This window comes from Aedes aegypti, chromosome 3 (genome assembly GCF_002204515.2).
Source record: "Aedes aegypti strain LVP_AGWG chromosome 3, AaegL5.0 Primary Assembly, whole genome shotgun sequence".
Classification (NCBI taxonomy): domain Eukaryota; kingdom Metazoa; phylum Arthropoda; class Insecta; order Diptera; family Culicidae; genus Aedes; species Aedes aegypti.
The window spans coordinates 393,873,942-393,894,507 of NC_035109.1; the positions used below are offsets into that span (position 1 = coordinate 393,873,942).

General features: G+C 39.3%; 1 protein-coding gene across 2 annotated transcripts in view; it reads right to left on the minus strand.

Annotated features, from left to right (window-relative positions):
• Window positions 1-13,718: 13,718 nt before the first annotated feature.
• Window positions 13,719-20,566, minus strand: part of LOC5565429 (toll-like receptor 6) — a 288,196-nt gene continuing 281,348 nt past the window's right edge. For both annotated transcript variants that reach the window (XM_021854630.1, XM_021854629.1), the window contains exon 5: window positions 13,719-19,615. In XM_021854630.1, the coding sequence (XP_021710322.1) occupies window positions 14,010-18,416 (4,407 nt within the window). In that variant the 5' untranslated portion in view covers window positions 18,417-19,615 and the 3' untranslated portion in view covers window positions 13,719-14,009. The remainder of the gene's footprint in view (window positions 19,616-20,566) is intronic.

Here is a 20,566-nt window from a genome sequence, read left to right on the forward strand (position 1 = left end):
AAAAATTATAAATTTGTTCATCTTGTCTAGATCTTCAACTGTGCTGAAGACATCATGAAGTTTGTCATTTTTTTTTTCAATATGTCAATTATTAAAATTTGTAAAAAAATTACTATGGTAAACGCGTTATTCGAAAAATCATTCAAAAATATATGTTGAAATTCAAGTCATGTCTAAAAAACTTCATGAAAAATGGTCTATAAAAATCTCAGATCTAATCCTGCATCATTGCAATATCATCCATTTCATCAGTTTTAGCATCATTGTCATGTCAGTCTGTTCTCATACTTGTTTCGGTAGCAAGATTATGTCCACGTACAATATTATGTTTTCCCATTTGTTTCGTTTTATCTGAAGGTTTGACTATCTTAATTAGTTGAGATGATTTGGGTTATATTATTTGGCGTATTTCCTTAGTAACAATATGATTTTTTCTCAAAGTACTCTAACTTGAATCTTGAATGCATTTATAACATGATGTAATTCTACCACTCTCTGTTAAGGCGACACATCTCGGAATTCAAACATGGCAGGTACAATGCACTATGGGACAGGGACGCAATCTGTCGGGACAAAATGAATAACTCGGTAACGAAGCGTTTCCGGTATTTGGTGTCTTCGGCAAAGTTTTATGTTACAACGAGGACCATCTACTGACATAAACGGATAGTTCGTAAATCGTCCGCATAGGTGGCGCCACAATATAACTTTTTACTGTGACGTTTTAGAGACTTGGCATGTTCTGCAAAGTTGTTCATTTTGATAAAATACACAACTCTCTCGAAGACGTGAAAATTCCACAGCCTACTGTCATCGAGTTATTGGCAAAAAAACGATTTTTTTCACCAAATTTGACATTTTTCCTAACAATTATGTCATATAATATTTTTTGCTGATAAACATATAACAAGCGCAAGCTCTGGTGAAAAAAAAAATAATGATACGACGCATAAACTTATGAAAAATAGAGCATTTTTTGAACCTTAATATCTCCAAAAGCGCAAAAAATCGCAAGCTCAAATTTTCAGGCAACATAGAGCAATACTTGATGAAACGGATGTCAAAATTCCAGAGAAGTATATATTGGTGTTTTTGAGATCTATCATTTTTTTACAATGATTATATTTCTCCAATACAGTTAATTTCCATGAGGAATCTGAAGGGACGATAGACTTCAAGAAATAACGAGTCGTGGAACAAACACTTTCAGAAAACTGATTAAAAAAGCCATCAAAGTAGCCATGAAATTCAGTTCAAGAGCAGTTCCTTGAGTTGATATCGAGTAATATAGATGAAAGTGTAGATTAAAACTGGGTACATAATTATTTTTCCTTAATAATTCAAATGATATAGTATGCCATGAAAGACTTGAATTGTTGTCATCATGGTTCGAGGTGAGCAATTTATTTTGTGAATGTGTTACTTGAACACGGAAAATCAAATTTTAAAGCATATTCATGTCGATATCTCTAAATACTAAAATTTCAGAGCGCACGATCTCTTGTCCGGAGCTTGTAGATTTGTTTTAAAGCGGAAAGAGCGTTGATTCTTGGATGTTTAGAAACAGAGAATACAGATCAAAGGTATCAATTTGGAGATTCGATTTTGAGAACTGTTAGGTTGTTAAATAGGTATTCAATCACCGGATTTGCTTAAATTTTGAGCTTCCGGAAAACTGTGAAAACGAATTCGAGATGGAATCCAAAGCCAGCTTGTACTGTGGGCAGATATAATAATTTCATGAAATAATAAAATATATTTTTCCGATAATTTAAAAATACGCTTAAATATTTGCCACGAAAATATTAATCGCGTAATGGAAAGGAAACCGTAAAAAAATTGAAAAATCTCAAAAACACCAAAATATACCTCTCTGGAATTTTGACATCCGTTTCATTAAGTATTGCTCTATGTTGCCTGATAATTTGAGCTTGCGATTTTTTGCGCTTTTGGAGATATTAAGGTTCAAAAATTGCTCTATTTTTCAAGTGTTTTCATAATTTCTTAGGTTTTATGCGTCGTATTATTATTGTTTTCCACCAGAGCTTGCGTTCGTTGTATATTTATCAGCAAAAAATATTATATGACATGGTTCTTAGGAAAAATGTCAAATTCGGTGAAAAAAAATCGTTTTTTTACTAATTTTCTCTAATTTCGCCAGTAACTCGAAAACAGTAGGCTGTGGAATTTTGACGTCTTCGAGAGAGTTGTTTATTTTATCAAAATGAACAACTTTGCCGAACATGCCATGTCTCTAGAACGTCAAAGTAAAAAGTAAGATTGTGGCGCCACCTATGCGGATGATTTACAAACAATCCGTCTATGTCAGTAGATGGTCCTCGTTGTTACAAAAAACTTTGCCGAAGACACCAAATACCGGAAACGCTTCGTTACCGAGTTATTAATTTTGTCCCGCCAGATTGCGTCCCTGGCGATTGTGCAATGGCCGGCTTGTGCCCCTACTCACGATTTCAAAGGCACCAATCTGTTGAAATAATGAACGTACAAGGTCAATCTTCTTATTTTAAGCTTTCTGCTAGTGCACAAAGCTAAAATAGGAATTGCACTGTAGTTTGATGCCTCTTTCGCGAGATTTGTGCTTTCAAAGTTTTGGTACATTATTGAATTATGATTCCAAGCTGTTTCACCTTAATGCCACAATTTGAAACAAATACCGTATTTCGGGGTGTAGTTGATCAAAGAAGAGAAGTTGATCATTTCCGTACCCACATGTTAAGGCTGTCAAGAGAGCTATGATCTGATTTCAATCATCACAATTACCTTGATGTCGCGTTACTTGCTGCTTTTAATATTTCTAAAATAGGTTTGGCATTTGAAAAAATATACCATGGTAAAACAGATTTTTTTGGGAAATGTTTGAAGAACTGTCAGGCATTGCAGAATTCGCTCTCATTTGAGTTTGAAACACGATCACAGCAAGCGAAGAAAAACATCCCATCTGTTGCAGTCCTTGATCGGCAATGTATCGCAAGTTGTAACAAGTCCTCTAAACTGAAACAGCGAACGAGAGCCCCAAAGAGAGAGCGATGATAAAATCTATTTTTCTCGCTTGTTTACCATTGGTGGTAAACGTTGGGGGCCCCCGAACTTACGATAGCAATAGTGTTCCCCAGGTTTGGAGTCTGTTTAGAGGGGTTTTATCATACACTGCATCCCCCCGATCTGTTGTAGCTGTAGTTGTAGTTGTAGATCAAAGTTGTAGCAGTATACGATAAACAGTCTCTCATAATGTGCTGCATATTATGATAGTTACGGAGAGCGATACGTGAGAGATTCTCTCAATTATCTCAGGATTCAATCCCTGTGAACTGTTGAAAGGTTCTTCTCCAAACAATCGACTTTTAACAAGGACATAAAACGACACTATTTTAATTAACAGTTTCATAAATTACATATATCTTATGTTAACCCAGTTTTGAATTTGCATTAAGGACAAAATCCATTTTAAGAAAAAAGGATAATGTTTTTGAGAGCGCGTTGCTGGTTTCAAAGGAAAATGCATAATTTTAGGCGTTTAATGTTGTGTATTCTGAAATTCACAACATACCATTCTACAATTGACCGATTTGTCAACAAATTGTAAGATTTTTGAGGCTTGATTCAGATTCAGTGACCCCTAATTTATTCACTAAATTTCCATATTTCTTCAATTTTGGAAACCTATCTCAGTAATTGATCAACTTCACCCGGAATCAAAAACTCCCCGTTTTGATTTACAAAAATGTTTACGTTATCATGATAATATTTCGTTAACATTTCGTTCAGAAGAAAATTACTGCAGAATACCAAACTAAGGTGCACCATACCAGAGATTTTTCAATACTTACCATCTGAATGCGGTATGAAAGAGCCCTGCATTAGAAGTAAAATACCTCAAATAATATCTCATGCATATTCTACAAACACTAAACGGATAATTATGTCAAAAAATTGTGCTACATTTCCCCGAATGTAATTTTCCCGAAAGCCATTTTCCTAATGACTCGTTTCCCCGAAAACTGAAGCAATTCAAAAAAGCGCAATGAAGGACTTTAGTGACGGTGCAGAACTAAAAAGAACGATAAGCAGATTGTCCGACATTTCTCCGGAAACCATTTCCCCGAATGCTATTTTGCCGAATGACGTTTTCCCGAATGAACTACTTCCCCGAATTATATTTTCTCGAAGTGTCTCGTGCATTTTACTCAATACAACTCAAAAACTTTTTTTGCAACTTTCGCGTCTGCCATGAAAAAAGCGAGCACATGATAGGCAGGTTCATTGGAAGATGTTTCCTTGAAATATAGATATTTGGTTTATGGAAATTTGGTCGAATGGACACTCGGCTGAGTTTTGCGTTCATCGAATAATAGGATATTATTTAAATTTATACTGTTCCAATAATTAGTGGCACCTAGCTGATAATATTTCAATTTGAATTTCCCCTTCTTCTAATGATAGACTGTTCTTCCATATTGTTTCGTATCACTACGTCAAGATGATGTATTTGTCCAGTAGAAGCATTAACCTAAGAATGCTAATGCCGCTGCTGTTCGTGTTACCAACATCTAGTTTGCCACGAACTGACAGCTTGAGTACCGGGCCTCAAAGTGTCAGATTAATTTTAGAAACCAAAACAACGACATGGTATTGAACAAACAATGGAAATCCATAATTTAAGGTAATAATAATCAAAATCAGTTTTGTGAAAACAACGCCATTAGCGTTCTACTACTAATATTTCTATTATTTGTCCAAACGTCCTTTCCTTATGCCATATGTCCATTAAGTCAAACGTAATATTATTTATTGTACTTAGTGGCAGTTATTACAGTAACTCCATTGAGCCTTAAAATTCATTATGTCTTGTCCTACATAATTAACTTCGGGTCTTCCTTCTAGAAACTTTTAATAGACGCAACATTATGCTTCTTCATTGATTATCTGACAATCAATATAAGTTTTCCTGATAAATATATTATTCATGATAAAAAATCTTCGAGCTGGTTAGAAAACCTTCACTGGAAAGTGATGAAATCATGAATCGTTTCGCCGTAACGTTTTCAATTCGCAGTGATAAAAAGTGGTAACTTAAATCATGGAATCGTGAAGTATCTGATCTGGTATTACACAGTTCATGAAAACATAAGTAGAGTAAGGTGGGGCAAAAGTTCGACCTTAGTGGTATAATCAAAGTTTCCAGGAAAACAATAGCAGTTGAAACAAAACCAATACCATACAGTGAAACTTCAACATATTGGCTATAACTTAGCTGAACAAACTTGTGTCAAAATATTTACCCATTATAACAGTTTCAAAATTGATTGTCTTATTCGAACTTTTGCCCCACCGGTGGGGCCAGAGTTCGAATCTAGTGTGGGGCAAAAGTTCGCTGACTAAAACACAAAATACCAATACTTTTATTATAGGAATACTTTATACCAGCCGTTAACTTAAGTTTGCCGAAAAATACACACTAAATTTTCATTACCCAAAACAGGGTTAATTGTAATATACTCAAAAATAGAAGTTTTTCGCAAAACTAAGAGGAAATCTAAAATTTTGGTGACATTTTTCGCACAATCAGTCAAATTTTGTTAAATTTGAAGATAATATGTGGATTTTAAGCAATTTGCAATTTTGTCCGTGAGTTTATGCATGGGTCGAACTTTTGCCCTGCTGATTCGAACTTTTGCCCCACTATATGCCAAAAAAAGTTTCCAAGCATTTATGCAAAAACTAATACACCTCAAAGCATCCTTATGATAGGCCTAGCAACGCCCTTGCATAAAATATTGAAAAAGATTTTATCTTCATTTGATTCCATGCAACGAAAGTTTAACCGAAAATTACAATATTCACGTCAAAAAACAACAAATAGCCATAACTATTCCAAATCTCAATCAATTTTAATGATATTTGGAGTGAAAGTCTCTTACTTGAATAGAATTTGAGCCACCATGACATTTATGACTTTTGTTTTGAATTGAGCTAGAAATCTTAAAAAGAAACTCTTGCCCACTCGAACTTTTGCCCCACTTTACTCTACTGTTCATGAATTTAGATTTCTGTAATTTATGATTTTAATTTTGGATATGAAAAGTGGCAAATTGCGTCATGATTTCACGAAGCATCTTATCTGGAATTATGCACACAATTCATGAAAGCATAAGCACTATTCATGAATTTAGGTAGGTACCTGTCTTTTATGATTCTAATTTTGGAATTTCAGACTTTGGATTTTCAAACCCTTAAACCATGGTCTTAAATTCTTACGAAAATCCCAAAATTTGTATCGACCATAGTCTTTGGCCAGACCCTTAATATATGACTACGAGGTTTATGGACTGCCATTTATTGGTTTTGTTTCATTTATTTTATTTTTATTTTGTCCATTTATACATTTAAAATACAGTGTTGCGTTCACTCAATTGATTGGAGTAAATCCAACGTACTCTTGGGGAGCTCAACTTGACTTGAATTTTGGAATCGATTTGAGCGGAGTATACAGACAAAGCACCGGACTTGGAAAAGAGGCCTCCCTTGATTGTTACAGTTATCATATTCGATTCAAACAATGTAGGTAGTTAAAAGCTAGTGAACATGAAAAATTTGTGGTAACGGTTTTGACATATCAGCAAAACACAAATTTTATGCTCACTAACGTTGCCTGGTGGCAAAATCTCAAATCTCATAGCTAGAACAATGATACTTCGTAGGGTAAAGATCAATCGAAGCCAAATCTGAAATTTTCAAGAGCACAAATCTGGAAAACCAAACATTTGTTTAAGCTGAAAACATAATCCATTGGTCACTCGCTGATGGTAACCAATCGATACAATTTTCAGCTTGAACGGATGTTTAGTTCTCTAGATTTGTGCTCTTGAAAATTTGAGGATTGGATTCGATTTATCTTCACCTTTACTGCCCATAAACGCATAACTGTCCCATGTGAATAGGAATCCAAGCAAACATGGGACTGACATGGGTTTATGGGCAGTTTACTTATTGAACAATTTTGGCCAAAGACACCAGATTTCTAAGTTATCAGAATCCTGAGATAAATATATAAAAAACAAATTTTCATGCTCACAAGTGCCGCCTGGCGGAAAAATTCCGAGTCTCATGGCTTTTATAATGATAGCGCGTATGAGCTGCTGAAGAACTTTGCCAACGACACCATTTTTCTAAGTAGTGAGGATCCTGATATACTAGAAAAAAAAATGATACCCATTAGTGCCGCCTGGTGGCGAAATTACGCAACTCAATGACCACCGCAATTTACTACTGAGCAATTAAGCTAAACATTGCCCTCTATTTTATTGACTTTTCAAGATATAGATCATTCATAAAAAAGGTCGTTAACCTGAATTTCGGTTGTAAAAATTGTCACTAAACCCGTCATAAAAAGAGCGACCGTACAGACAATAAAAATAATATTTTTTTCATGCGGAAAGGCTCGGTAACAGAGCAAAGCCATGCTGAATCCTTTTTGAGATGGAAATTACACTAAATTTGTCTCTACTGATTCATTTCATGTTGTTTCATTGGTGTAAAAATCACACAGGGAGTTAGAAGCAATTCTTTTGGACACTTTCGAAGAGAACTTTGGAAAAATCATGTCCAGAGTTCTGAATAAATTGCTTATATGATTTCTGAATAAATGATGTCAGATATTGCAAGACAAATTTACAATTAAATTACTGTTGATATTTTTTATGAGTTTTTACAGCTTTCTTTGGAAAAAATCGTGAATTCATCTATGGAAAAAGCCCTTTATAAACATTTCAAGGTTTCCTATGGATGAAATATTAACTCTTTTATGGGATGCATTTTATTTACAATCTCCTGAGTTAATCCTTGGGAAGGGATACGAGAATAAATCCATAGAGTGACAAATTAAAAGTTGGAAGAATTTAAGGAAATATTAATGACAACAAATGTTCCAGCAGTATAGTGGAAAAACTATAACTAAATGAAAAAACCTTTTTTAGTACTGTACCATTAAATAATCATAATACGTGATCTGTCAAAAGATACAAACTCTAGTGGAATAAAATGGTATACAACTTATTTTGGTTTTGCATTTATTCAAATATTTATTCATTTTATTAAAAAAAAAACAGAAAAAAAAACAAAACGTTAATGCTTCCAGTGGACGATTTTCCCTCTAAAGGAAGCACAACACTAGACAACGGACTAGAGATTTTCATTCGCAGATTTATGAATTTGGGTTTTTGATTTTTCATTTTTATTTTTGAACATCCCTTTCCATTTCGATTTTTGCTTCGAGCCTCTTTTAATTATCGCTTTTTACAATAATTAAAAGTTGAGGTTTTCAGGTACTTTTGAAAATATGAATAGTTTTGTTTTTAAGGAACGTATATTATTTTCATAGGACTTGCAAAATTTTCATAAGAGATTATTCCTTCTACTTTCGGATGGCTTTCTCAGTCTGGAAGTCGAAAAACGATGTTTTTTACATTCCCGACGTTTCGGCCGATGGGTTTTGGCCTTTTTCAAGGGGTGTAAGGTCTATCGTCTCCCGTTATAAATAGATTGTCGTCTGATTGTCGACGGAGAGCGCTCTATCATGCCTGCGTTTTAATTTTTAGGTTCGACTACGGATTTCATATTACAACATAACACAACACTGTAACGACTTTTTCAAAATTGTTCAAATGCAACCAAATGATCCTTTCGGCCAAATGGCGTTCGGCCAAACGACATTCGGCCAAATAACCCGGAACCGATTAAAACCTCTAAGGACCAATATCACCTTACAACATACTTACCATGTCATCATTCAGCTTGGACTTTTCGGATACCTGTTCGTCTCGCAAAACACCACATGATTAAATTTTCATAAATAAATTATAGTTTTTATTTTTCGTAATTTGTTGGTTTTGTGTTTTCTGCACTGACGTGCTCTCCATATATGTTCTTAAAATTCTTCTTTGTTTTTTTTCAATTTCACTTTTTTTTTGTTAATTTGCTGGTTGCTGTATATCGCATAGTGCTAGATGCAGAGCGTTCTCCTTTTTCTGTTTTGTGGTAATGACTTAGCGACTAATATAGTTACAATTCTCTTCTGCTCTCAACTTCCCTATGCGACTACGGTTCTGTTTCTGTTCTTCGAGTTGCATTTTTTCTTCAATTTGTTCAATATGTACAATAATGTAGCTGCTGGTAATGCATTGTGTGACTGAGTGACTATTCAACAATTTACGCTGATCTGATTCGAGAGTGGTCAGAATGCATCGCGCTTTTTATATAATTTATAATCTTACAGTTGTAACTAAATCGAAAGGAGCGAGTTTAAGTTAGTTTTTCTTCTTAATTTGTATCTTTGTCAATGAGTAGGTTTGTTTTGCAAAGTTTTTGTTTTTGTGTGTATTGTTTCCGAGTGTACTAGCTTTGTTTTCGTAAGTCGTATTTCAGTTGTTTGCTGCTTGGTAATATGTACATAATTTGATAATTGCTAGGAATTTTTAAATTTTAAAAATTTCTATATTTACAGACAGGACTCTTGTACTTAAATGCTAGTATCTTCAACTGGTAGCTTTCGTTTTCAACTGTTCTTCGCGCTAATTAGCCGTCTTTCGATGAGGTAATAAAAACAACACAACAAAATAGTTTTTTTATACGTGGTTTTGAATTTGTTTCGTTTTTCTCAGCGTATTTTATATAATTCTCTTAATAGGAAACCTAACCATCCACCAATATGGAGGAACTCGTTTTGTTTGTGTCAAACATGGCAACTGCAACATTTCAGAACTGCACAGATTCGATAAGTTCGGTTGAAATCATACAATGTTCGAGGCTGTGTTGGATAATCATCAGCGCTAATTTGTTTCGGTTAATGAGATTCGTGACTGCTTCACCTGAACTTGTGAGGAGGGTTTTGGGGGGATCGGGAATCAGAAAAAAAAATGTAAATCGATTCAGTTCCGGAGAGTGTAGTAGCACTAATTTTTGGCTCGAGTTGCTTGTTTTGATTAACTGCTACATGGTTTCTAACAAGGTAGCAAAACTGATGGCTCTCTAGTTTGGGCTGTGTTGAATTAAAACTCTTTTTCGATTCAATTACCTTGCGAGCGTAACGAAATTTGTTTCATCGTAAATTCACCTCACTCGCTTTCTTGCCCGAACGGATGGGTTTCAATTAAATTTCCATACGAAATCACTTAACATTCTCGATGCGTCCAATTTTTGTGTTTTGTTTCGAATCGTACTCGCATACCATATCGTCGCTCTCAACACGAGAGAAGCGCGCGCCTTTTTTCCCATTCTTAGACTGCAAGAACATTATCAATCGAAGAAGCGTTCCAAGCCGGAGAACTTCGATACACAGGAAAAGGCAAATTGCTCCCCTCATTAATCGCATTTTCCTCGCTTGTATTTTCGTCGGGAATGGGGAGAATTTCCAGTTTCTTGTCTGTTTTTGGAAACGCATAAAAAAAACTGTACGTATTTTAAGCATAGTTAAATCTATTAGCGAACTCCGGTGCAAGCGCAATAGGGTGGTCTACCCATCCTGGATTTAAGAACGCTGCTCAGCTCTCAGAACCCAGGCGTGAAGAATCAGATTAAATCTTCATTCCCTCGCCCTTCCATCGCCTGCACTTGGGTATATCTTGCCAGAGTTTCATCAGCAACAAAAGGCATTACAAAAGGAGGTGAAAAAAAGCAAAAATAACTGAAAAACGCTTTCAATCATCGGCCTTAATGGAAGATTGATTCTGAAGAGATTAGAATTAGTTCCCTTCCGTTTGGTTCGTTCGGGCATTCTGTGAAGGAAAGTAAGATTCGGTCTTGGAACGGTGGAATGGGCCGAGAGTTGAAGAATTCTTCTTTTGTGATTGGCCTATGGTTGGGAACTTATTTTTTGGAATGGTTCTGTCAGAGAGAATGTCATATTTCACTCTGCGTCATTCGTTCTTTTTTGGGAAGGTTGCATTCACGGGGCATTTAAATGCGCTCTTGATTGCACGGAGAAAGAAGAAAGAAAGCGAGGGCGTTGAGGTTGTATGTTTAGGCTCTACTGAAAGGTAGATGCATTGCTGTATTGAGTTGATCAACAACAAACCTTATTACTTATATTTTAAGTATAACTTTTGCGAGGAACTTTCTCGGAAGCAAGATGTTTTGCAATTCGTGGTTTTATTGATGTTTAAAAACACTGTTTCTTAACTTCAATAAAACCAAGAATGGTACTTAGACTAAAATAATAAACGGTTTTTTTTCGTGATTCCAAAAAAAATTGCTTACAGCCATTTTCCTATAATTGAGTTGATTTAAAATTTTGCCACCAGGCGGTGCTAGTGAACATAAAAGCTTTGTTTTGCAGATATCTCTGGATCCTGACCATTAAGAAAGACGGCATCTTCGGCAAAGTTATTCAGTAGGCTATCATTATTCTAGCCAGTCTCCAATTTCTGAGCTACTGAACAACTCTCTCGATGGCGTCATCTATCTAAGTGATCGAGCTGCTGAGATGTTTGCCAAACAAATATCTTATGCTCATTAGCGTCACCTAGTAGCAACATTTGGAATCAACTAGCTCGATCTATGATTGCCCTTGGCTTAGCAAACAACTTTGCCGAAGACGCCATCTTTCTAAATGAATTCTTAGGCTCCTAAGATATCTGAAAACAAAAGCTTCATGCTCACTAGCGCTGCAATATTTTGAATCAACGTGCATTGTTTTCTTTCTGGCATTGCGTCGCAACTGAGATAAAGCTTGCTCCTCAGCTTAGTGTTTATATAACCACAACTAAAAACTGAGAACTTTCTTCGCCAATTGTCCATTTTTGCATGTGTATATCACGTGGCATGTATGAAAATATTCTATGCTCTGGGAAGTCGAGGAAATTTCCCATCCAAAAAGATCCTTTAGCGATATGATTCGAACCCACGACCCTCAGAGCTTGGTACTGCTGAATAGATGCGTGTTTACTGCTACATTTCTCTGTTCTCCGTTTTAATGTTTCACTATTCAGAGCATTTCCTTTCATTTTCCGTTTGCTATTAACAAAACGACAGTCGAAGAAATGTTATATGGAGGGTATCTCTCATTCGAAGTGACTATTAATCACAATAAAGATTGGACTCGGACAAAATGCGACACATTGTTTTGGGTGCAACTTTTTATCGCGTGGGTAAAAATTAACGAAATTTTGGATAATACTAGCTTAGAGTGTTATGTTTATGTTTATCACGATCTGTCAAGTAGTTTTCAAGATGCATTCGAAACAAGAAAAGCAATGCCAGCAAACCTTGGGCGCGGTGACCGATTATCCTGGTCAGTCGCACAGATGGATTGGCAAAAGGCTTGGAATCCCCATTCCACAGTGTCCCGTGTCGTAAAGATGTCCCAGGAGACGAAGACCGTCGAGCGACGCGCTAGTAGCGGCCGTAAACCGAAAACGGAATACCTATAGAAGGCGCGGAAGATAAGGCAGTACTTTAAAAATAACCAGAACCTTTCCACCCGAGACGTGACCAAAAAGGTAAATTCGTCGAAGTGGTTCGTTCAGCAGACCATGAAGCAGGCTGGAATACGTGTTTTTAAGGTCAGGAAGGCGCCAAACCGGACTGACAAGCAAAACACGACGGCCAAATTGAGTGCGCGGAAGCTGTACCATAAGTGGCTGGTCACCAAACAAATCCCCAGCCTCGAGTTTTTTGTTGGTACATCTCACAAAAGTTTGGGAAAAGTTCCGGAAGAGAAAGATGAACAAATTCGCGAAGAAGTGCCTGTTGTGGCAGGCGATCTGCGAGTGCGGACGGTACAGCAAGCAAGCCGTTCGTTACAACCGGCACCATGAACGGGTAGATTTATCGAGAGGAATGATTGCAGAAGTGCTTGCTGTCCTTCCTCCGCTTTCACCGTGGCCCCAAGCTGTTCTGGCCGAAACTTGCTTCGTGCCATTACGTCAAGCCTTTAATGAATTGGTACGAATCGAAGGGCGTTAATGTGGCCCCTAAGGAGGCGAACCCGCCAAATACATCAGAACTTCGTCCGATCGCAAAGTTTTGGGCGATAATGAAGAAGAAGTTGAAAAAAGGCGGAAAAATATTCAAAACCGATGAAGCTTTGAAAAAAAACTAAGAGAAATTGTGTAAGTATGACAAGGGCTGAAAGTCTCGTTAATAAAGACAATAATAATAATAAATAATTGTGTAAGAAAGATGGGCAAAGCCTCGCCCAAGATCTCATGAGCAGTGTTAAGAGAAATGCATGAGCATTCAGCTTGCGAGAGGAAATTCAATAAAAAAAATTATGCCAAAACTTATTGAATCCCTGAAAATTTGAGAAGTATCAGATTTAAAATTAATTTTTGTTAATCATTTTTTCCAAGTCCAGTCTTTAGACATATATTTTGAAAAAAAAACCAAAAAAGTTTTGTGAGAACTGGAAAAAAATGGTGCAAACGTTTCGAGAAACATTAAAGTTATAGCAGATTTAATAGGTATCGCAAAAGAAGTGATCGGTCGGTAGAAGAGTTGAATTTACATAGATTACTCTGGTGTAGTCTTTAAGAGTATAGCAACTACTAATACTCATTTTTATTGAAGGATTTTCAAGCCAATGTCGAATGGTTAGAATAATATAAATCTGGTCTTAAACCTAAAATAAAAAATAAAGGTTTTTCGAAAATTCCTAAAACTTGCTGCAACTGAATCAAATATTGAGCTCACGTTAAACGATTCCCAAAATTCCCGTTCTAGAGAGCCACCAACCTTTAAGAATATCCCTCATAACTGACCTCCCAAAGTGAGAGCATTCGTTCGTTTAAGTGTACTGGGTTTACAAGTGAGTGAGTGAGTGTGTGTGATGCTAAGGTTGAGTGAGTTGTAGTATACTGCAGATAATCATGACGATAACTATAATCTGTGAGTTGACTGTTTACAGTGCGGAGTGCTCTATAGAGTATTTTCTTCTGCCTTCCGTCGTCCTTTCTTCAACGATAAAAATAATTAACTAACCTGTATTTAAGTAATCGTTATGCCCACATGGCCTGTGGCAGTCTTCTATCATTGAAATTGTTCTTCTGTTCGTGCCCAATCGTGTTGGACTTATCACCCTTATTGTTGCTACTACTACTACTGCCGGCCACGCCTCCTCCGCCGCCGCCATTGATGGGTTTCCTACTGCTATTGTTATAACTACTACTGGTATTACTATTCAAATTGTTTGAAGCACTGGAATTGTTATGGTAGCCGCCGACGGGTTCCGCCTTACCCATGAAGGTCGTCGACAGGATGTTCGGAGGTCCACCGTTCGGGATCGGTGGCGGTGGTCCTCCGTGGTTGGAGGCGATCGAGTGTGAACACTCGCTTGAGCCCCGTGACGAAGTCGAGTACTTACTGCTGGAGGTGCACTCGAACGTTTCCCCTGCGATTCGCTCGCAGCTGGTGTTGTACGTCTCGTGCGTAGTGTCCAGCAGACAGTTGGAAGGAACTGCATACTCGTGCTGCCTCTCCGCTGTCACCTTCCGGCTGAAGTCGTTCAGCCGCCTTTCGTGTTGCGTAGTATTATATTTACAATTGCTAACCGTATCATAATTATCACAGTTTCTCGGGCAGTTGCCTCCGATAGTGGCATAGCTGTGACTCTCGAGCCGCCCATGGCCCGGAGCCGGAAGCGTACCACCACGCCCTAACGCCGCTGCCGCAGCCATTCCTCCTACTCCTCCTCCTCCTCCTCGTCCAGTTGTAGCCGTGTTGTACTCGTTGGCCGTTGCGTAGATATTGATCGCCGACCGTTTGTTCAGGCAGTTGCTCTTCTTCACATGTGGAAGCGCAATTCGGAGCTTCTGCCAGAACTTCTTGTCGTCCCATTCGATGCAGGTGTTCGTCCGAAGGTAGAGCCTCATGTCGGCATCCAAGTCGCGCTGCGGAAGATCTCCGTACAGGATGATGATTAGCTTTCGGCGCCTCTTGAGCACCTCGTGGATGGCACCTTTGAACTCAAATCGGGTCCATTCGTTGTACAGGAAGTTCTTCGATAGGACTAGAATGGCACGTTTTGAACTTTCGACCGCTTCCACGATTGTATCGGCGATGTAGGTGTTGATGTTGAAATCTCGGTAGTGCAAGCACAATCGGAATCCGATGTCGTTTTCCAAGGTCGAAGCCAGGATCTGATTGACAAAGTGCTCATCTTGAAGAGAATTGATGATGTACGCATCATACAGACGGTCCTTGTCGTATTCGTTGACGAACGTTCCGGATTTGTAGCACAACGATCCAAAACAGCTGCTGTGAGCCCAGACCTTTAGTTCCTTCCGATAGCAGAACATTCCAAAGATCAAACCGAAGAACCCGACGAAAGCACATGTCGCCACCAAAAGCAACGGCAACATGTCCTCAATCTCTTGCGTATGCACAATCGAACTCATGCCTTCACCTCGAAAGGTACACTTGGTGCCATTCTTCTCCTTCAGTATACTGGTCAAATTATTATACACACAACTGATTTCATTGGCATCGATTATCTTCTCCGTGTTTGATTGCAAATAAATTCTCAGTTTGTTCAGGAAACTACAATCACATGTCCACATATTGTTCGCCAGTGAGATTTCCACCAAATAGGGATTCGAGGCCAGTTGCCACACTTCGAAGCTCGAAATCCGACTCCCATCCAAGCGCAACACTTCCAACTTTCTCAACTCGGAAAACGTATGATCTTCAATGTAGGAGATCTTATTCCCCTGCAAATACAGCTCCCGCAAGCTTTCCAACGCACTGAACTCATTACCGTACAACTTCTGAATATTATTATGCTCCAGATGCAACACCATCATCCGTCTCAGTCCGATAAACGTCGTATTGTAAATAATCTCAATATTGGAATGATTCGCGTACAACACTTTCAAGTTCTTCCTCCCGATAAAACTATGCCCGGACAATTCCACCAAATTGTTCCCATCCAAATACACCTCGGTCGTGTCCATCGGAATATTGTTCGGAATGTCCGTGTAACCCGCGGCCGAGCAGTCCACCACATTGGTCGACCAACTGTTATCGTGATAGCACTGACACTTATTCGGGCAAGTCATCTCACAGTCACACGCGTCAAACTCACAACAGTGACAAAGGGCGAAACAATGCGTCTGGTAGTTGCACAAGAAATGCTTCGGTTCGGCTTCAATCAGCGGAATGAACGACCGTTCCCGATTGTACGGCAGCTTGCAGTAAACCGTTTCGATGTCGTTAATCGTCGGATATTGGCGCGAAGTAACGTGGTTGATCTTCTGCAGCCAATCAATGTTGCAATCGCACACAAACGGATTCCCTCCGATGTAAAACTCCGGAAGCTGCTTATCGTCCGGCACCGGCTGCAACCGTAGGGCCTTGATGTCCAGCCCGGTCAGCTGATTGGCGTACAAATCCACCCGTGTCAGGTTCGTTTTGTGTATGAAACAGTGCGGCTCCACGTGCATAATCTGATTATCGTTCAGGAACAAAAACTCGATACTGTTCGGGATGGAAGAAGGGGTTACTTTCGTAAGCCGATTGAAACTAGCATCCAGCGTTTGCAGGTACAGCTGATTATCCATCCCGAAGCGGTTGCTCAGCTCGGTCAGTTCGTTTTTGTGCAAATCGAGCCACTGCAGGTGAATGGGGATTTGCGAGTAATCAAAGTGCTCAAGCCGATTGTCGGAGATGTTCAACCACACCAGGTTGGGCATTTTGGTAAACAGGCCATCGATGTCGGTGAGCAGGTTGCCGTCGAGGCGAATAGCTTGCACGCTGATGGCCGACTCGAACGCTCCCGGTTCTATGTTTTGAATTTTGTTTCGAGCAAGATTCAGGATTTGCAGGTTAGGTAAGTCCTTGAATGTTTTACGAGTGATGTTTTCAATTTTATTGCTGATGAGACGGAGACCATAGAGGGTTTCCATTCCACGGAATCCGGGCTCTTCGATGACTGTGATGGAGTTTTCTCCAAGGTCGATTGTTCTAAGAAGGTGCATATCCTTGAGAGCGAGTGGAACCTGAGTAAGGTCGTTTCCATTGATGTTGAGGTCCTGAAGGGCGCTACAGTTGCGGAATGCTTCCGGATGGATACCAGTCATGTGGTTGTTGTCCAGAGATAGTAGAGATAACGCGTAGAGTCCGTTTAGGGAGTAGGCGTCCAGGTATTTGATTTTGTTGTGTGACAACAGGAGTGTGTGCAGATTATTCATTGGAGAGAAGGTATCAGCTGCAATAATTTCCAGCTGATTTTGTCGAAGATTCAGGATTTGCAAGGTGTACAAGTCTGTAAACATCTCCGATTCCAGTTTGGTAATCTTGTTGTTGCCGAGGTTTAGCAAAACAAGTCGGATCAAACCGGAGAATGTTTCTCGATTGATCCAAGCGGACGTCAACTGATTCATAGACAAATCCAGGGCTTGCAGTTGTTCTAGCTTGGAAAATATATGCGGGGCAAGCACACTGATGGAATTATTCTGCAGATAAATCTCCTGGATTGACTGAGCAGGATCTTTGAACAGGTCAGTTGGCAGAGCAACTATTTTGTTAGAACTCAAATCCAGAATCTGCAACTCCTTCAATCCATTCAACGCCTTATCTCCAACCATTGAAATCTCATTGTCGTGAATCTTAAGCAGCTTCAATCGCTTCAGCGTTCCGAACCCACTTGCCGGAAGTAGCACGAAATGATTCTTCGAAACATCCAAATCTTCCAGATCCAAGTTGCAGCTGACGGTCGACGAGTTATGTCCACCATTTTCATCCTTAACCTTCTCTCGGAAGCCCAAATCATTAACATCCTGCAGTCGGTTGGAGCTTATGTTCAACGACCTCAGTCCATTCAACGAACAGAACAAATGATCCGGTAGCGACCAAATATTGTTCATGCTCAAATCCAGCTGCTCCAAGTTCTTCGAATGCATAAACACCTCCGGTTCGATTTCCAGATTCAGCTCCGGCCAGTTGATGTTGTGTGTCCGAAGGGTGAAATTCCTCAAATCACTCAACCCTGCCAGCACATCGTTGCCAAACTTTGCAATCTTGCAGTGTTCCATCGAAAGGCTCTTGAGCCTCAGTAGATGGGCAAACGATTTGGGCTGCAGTTTGCTTCGTGCCATAATAGCATCGTTGCAAATCACCGTCAAAGAAACCGTATGCTCCGATGGTATCACACTAAAGTTTGTATTATCGAATTCACTGTTCACAGTTCTTAAATTGCACACCAGATCCACTTCATCATCGGGCGTAACACGATACTTGCAGTCGTCCGGGGCGTCGTACCGCAGATTCGATTCCACCGGACTCGATGGGTAGTAGCGTGCCTCGGCTGAGTCATACTGCAGGCTATAGTTAACGTGAACCGACAGCAGAAGAACCAGCAGCAAGGCCGGGAACGCCACCAGTTCGCTTTTACGCGTAATTAGACTCATTTTTCCGTCTTCGTATTCTCAAGTCCCACACTTTCTTCCACTGGTCAGAAATTGCACCTCTTCTTTGCTTCTATCGGTTGCTTCAATCATTTAAGATAAATATTCTTCATTTTTCAGGCGCTTCGCGAGAAAACTTTTTCCTCCTTCTTTTCTGCGCCAAAACACAAACTCGCGAAACCAAATCAAACATTAAAGAAATAGCCTCAACAATATCAGGCGACTAGTGTTATACGATCTTTCATCTTCGCCAATGTTTCATGTTTTTCCACTTCAGACACTTTTTTAATATTCCGAGTTGTGACTTTGTTTTTCACCAGTTCGTACGGTTGTCACTTTTCCACCAGCTAAAGTAGTCCTGTACGTAAACCGATCTAGAATAGCTTTCGTTCGTCCTTAGCCAATCGTTACCACAGTAAATCACGAAAATCGAACCGCCGAACGCACGGGTCACAAGCGGACATGTTACTTCGCGGGCGTCTAAAGTTGTACTAAACTGTTCTAAGCTACAACCAAAGTGTATATACGAGCCGAGCCATTCGTACCGTCTCTTCGCACTGCCGAACGCAACCGAACTCGTCCCGTTAGTATGAGTGGCACCCGAACAAACCCGAACCCAACAGGATACCGTACGTACAGAGCAGCAAAAGTCTCCACACACTCACTGGTAGTGGTGCCACTTCGCTCACTTGTCCGTATTTGTCCAACCGTCGTTCTCTACACACACCGTTCGTTGTTTTGCTGCCGCTCCGAACTTCACTTTATTATTCCACTCTGATTTCTTCACCGCTGACTGCCGCAAAACTGCACTTAATTTTCATTTATGCTGATATAGTTCCACAGCATTTTTTTCCTCTGCTCAGTTCGGAATTAAAAACTCGCTCACTCTCGCTGTGTCTCTCTTTCGTTGAACCTCGTGACTCTATTGTACAACTTTTTTTTCCTCTCATTCCGCTTCGCTTCAGTTCCACCCGAAAAGCGTTTAATCCTGCGACGGGATTCCCTTCTTTCACCATTCACCTTCTCGGATCCGAAGCAATCGAAAACGTTTTGTTTCGAAAATTTCTACTGCATCGAGAATCCTGCTGGTGTTGCTGCTGCTGCCGGTGTTACTCTCGGCTCCTAGGCTCTGGCCAGGGGGTCCTCTCGGCGTGCGGCTGTCGACTTTAATTACTGCACACCCGACTGCAACTCACAAGGGCCTGCGAAAAAATCGTCGGAGAGAGAGAAAAAAGGGAAAAGTTTTAAATTTATGTTCACAATCATTGTAAATTGCTGCTGCTTCTGCTTCTGCTGTGAGGGAGCATAGTCAAGAGAATGGCAATGCACAGCAATAATGAATAGCACAAGGATTTGAGTTTAATTATGCAAGGAAACAGAAATCGAACCAACCGACGACGACGGTGGTGAGTAAAGTTTTTCTTTGACTGAGGTTGAAAAAAAAACACGAGTAAGGAAAGTGAAACACTCGTCGGAGATGGTTGACCTCTTGGCGAGGGAAAAGTAGAATCAAGGGAAGATGAGTTTTGCTTGCTCGGGAAAATTTGAATCCGGTGAGTAAATATTGATTTCGCTGCGTTCGTCTGTTTTGCTGCTGCATTCGGGTTGTTAGGATTGCAAAATTCGGATTGCGGGGTTGGTTTCGTAATAAAGATGATGGTAGGGGAACTTGGCAAAGTGGATTTAAGGATTTTTCTGGTATGATTTGCTATTTTGTAGAAAACAATATTAACATACTGTATGTGTTGTTCTTTTAGTAGATGTAAGCTAAGAATACAGTCAAATATATGGTGAATCTATCACGAGGACACTAAACTGTCTAACAAGGGAAAGATTTAATAAAGCAAGAATAATTCTATCAATTGTTCAAAAGAACAAAACAATATCTAAATCGAAATAAACGAAGCAATTCAGTGCGCATCGTACCTTCGTGCTGTGCGTACATGAATTCTCTCTGCTCTTGGAAGTTTTCTTAAAAACTACCTAAAGCAAAAAAACAGTACTTTTCAGTGCTACAAAAACAGTACTTTTCAGTGCTAAAATTAAAAACGGTACTTTTCAGTGCTACTAAAACAGTACTTTTCAGTACTATTTTTTCTACTATTGATCCCTTTACGATCCTTGTTTGGACCCGTGCCTTCGATTTTTCGTTG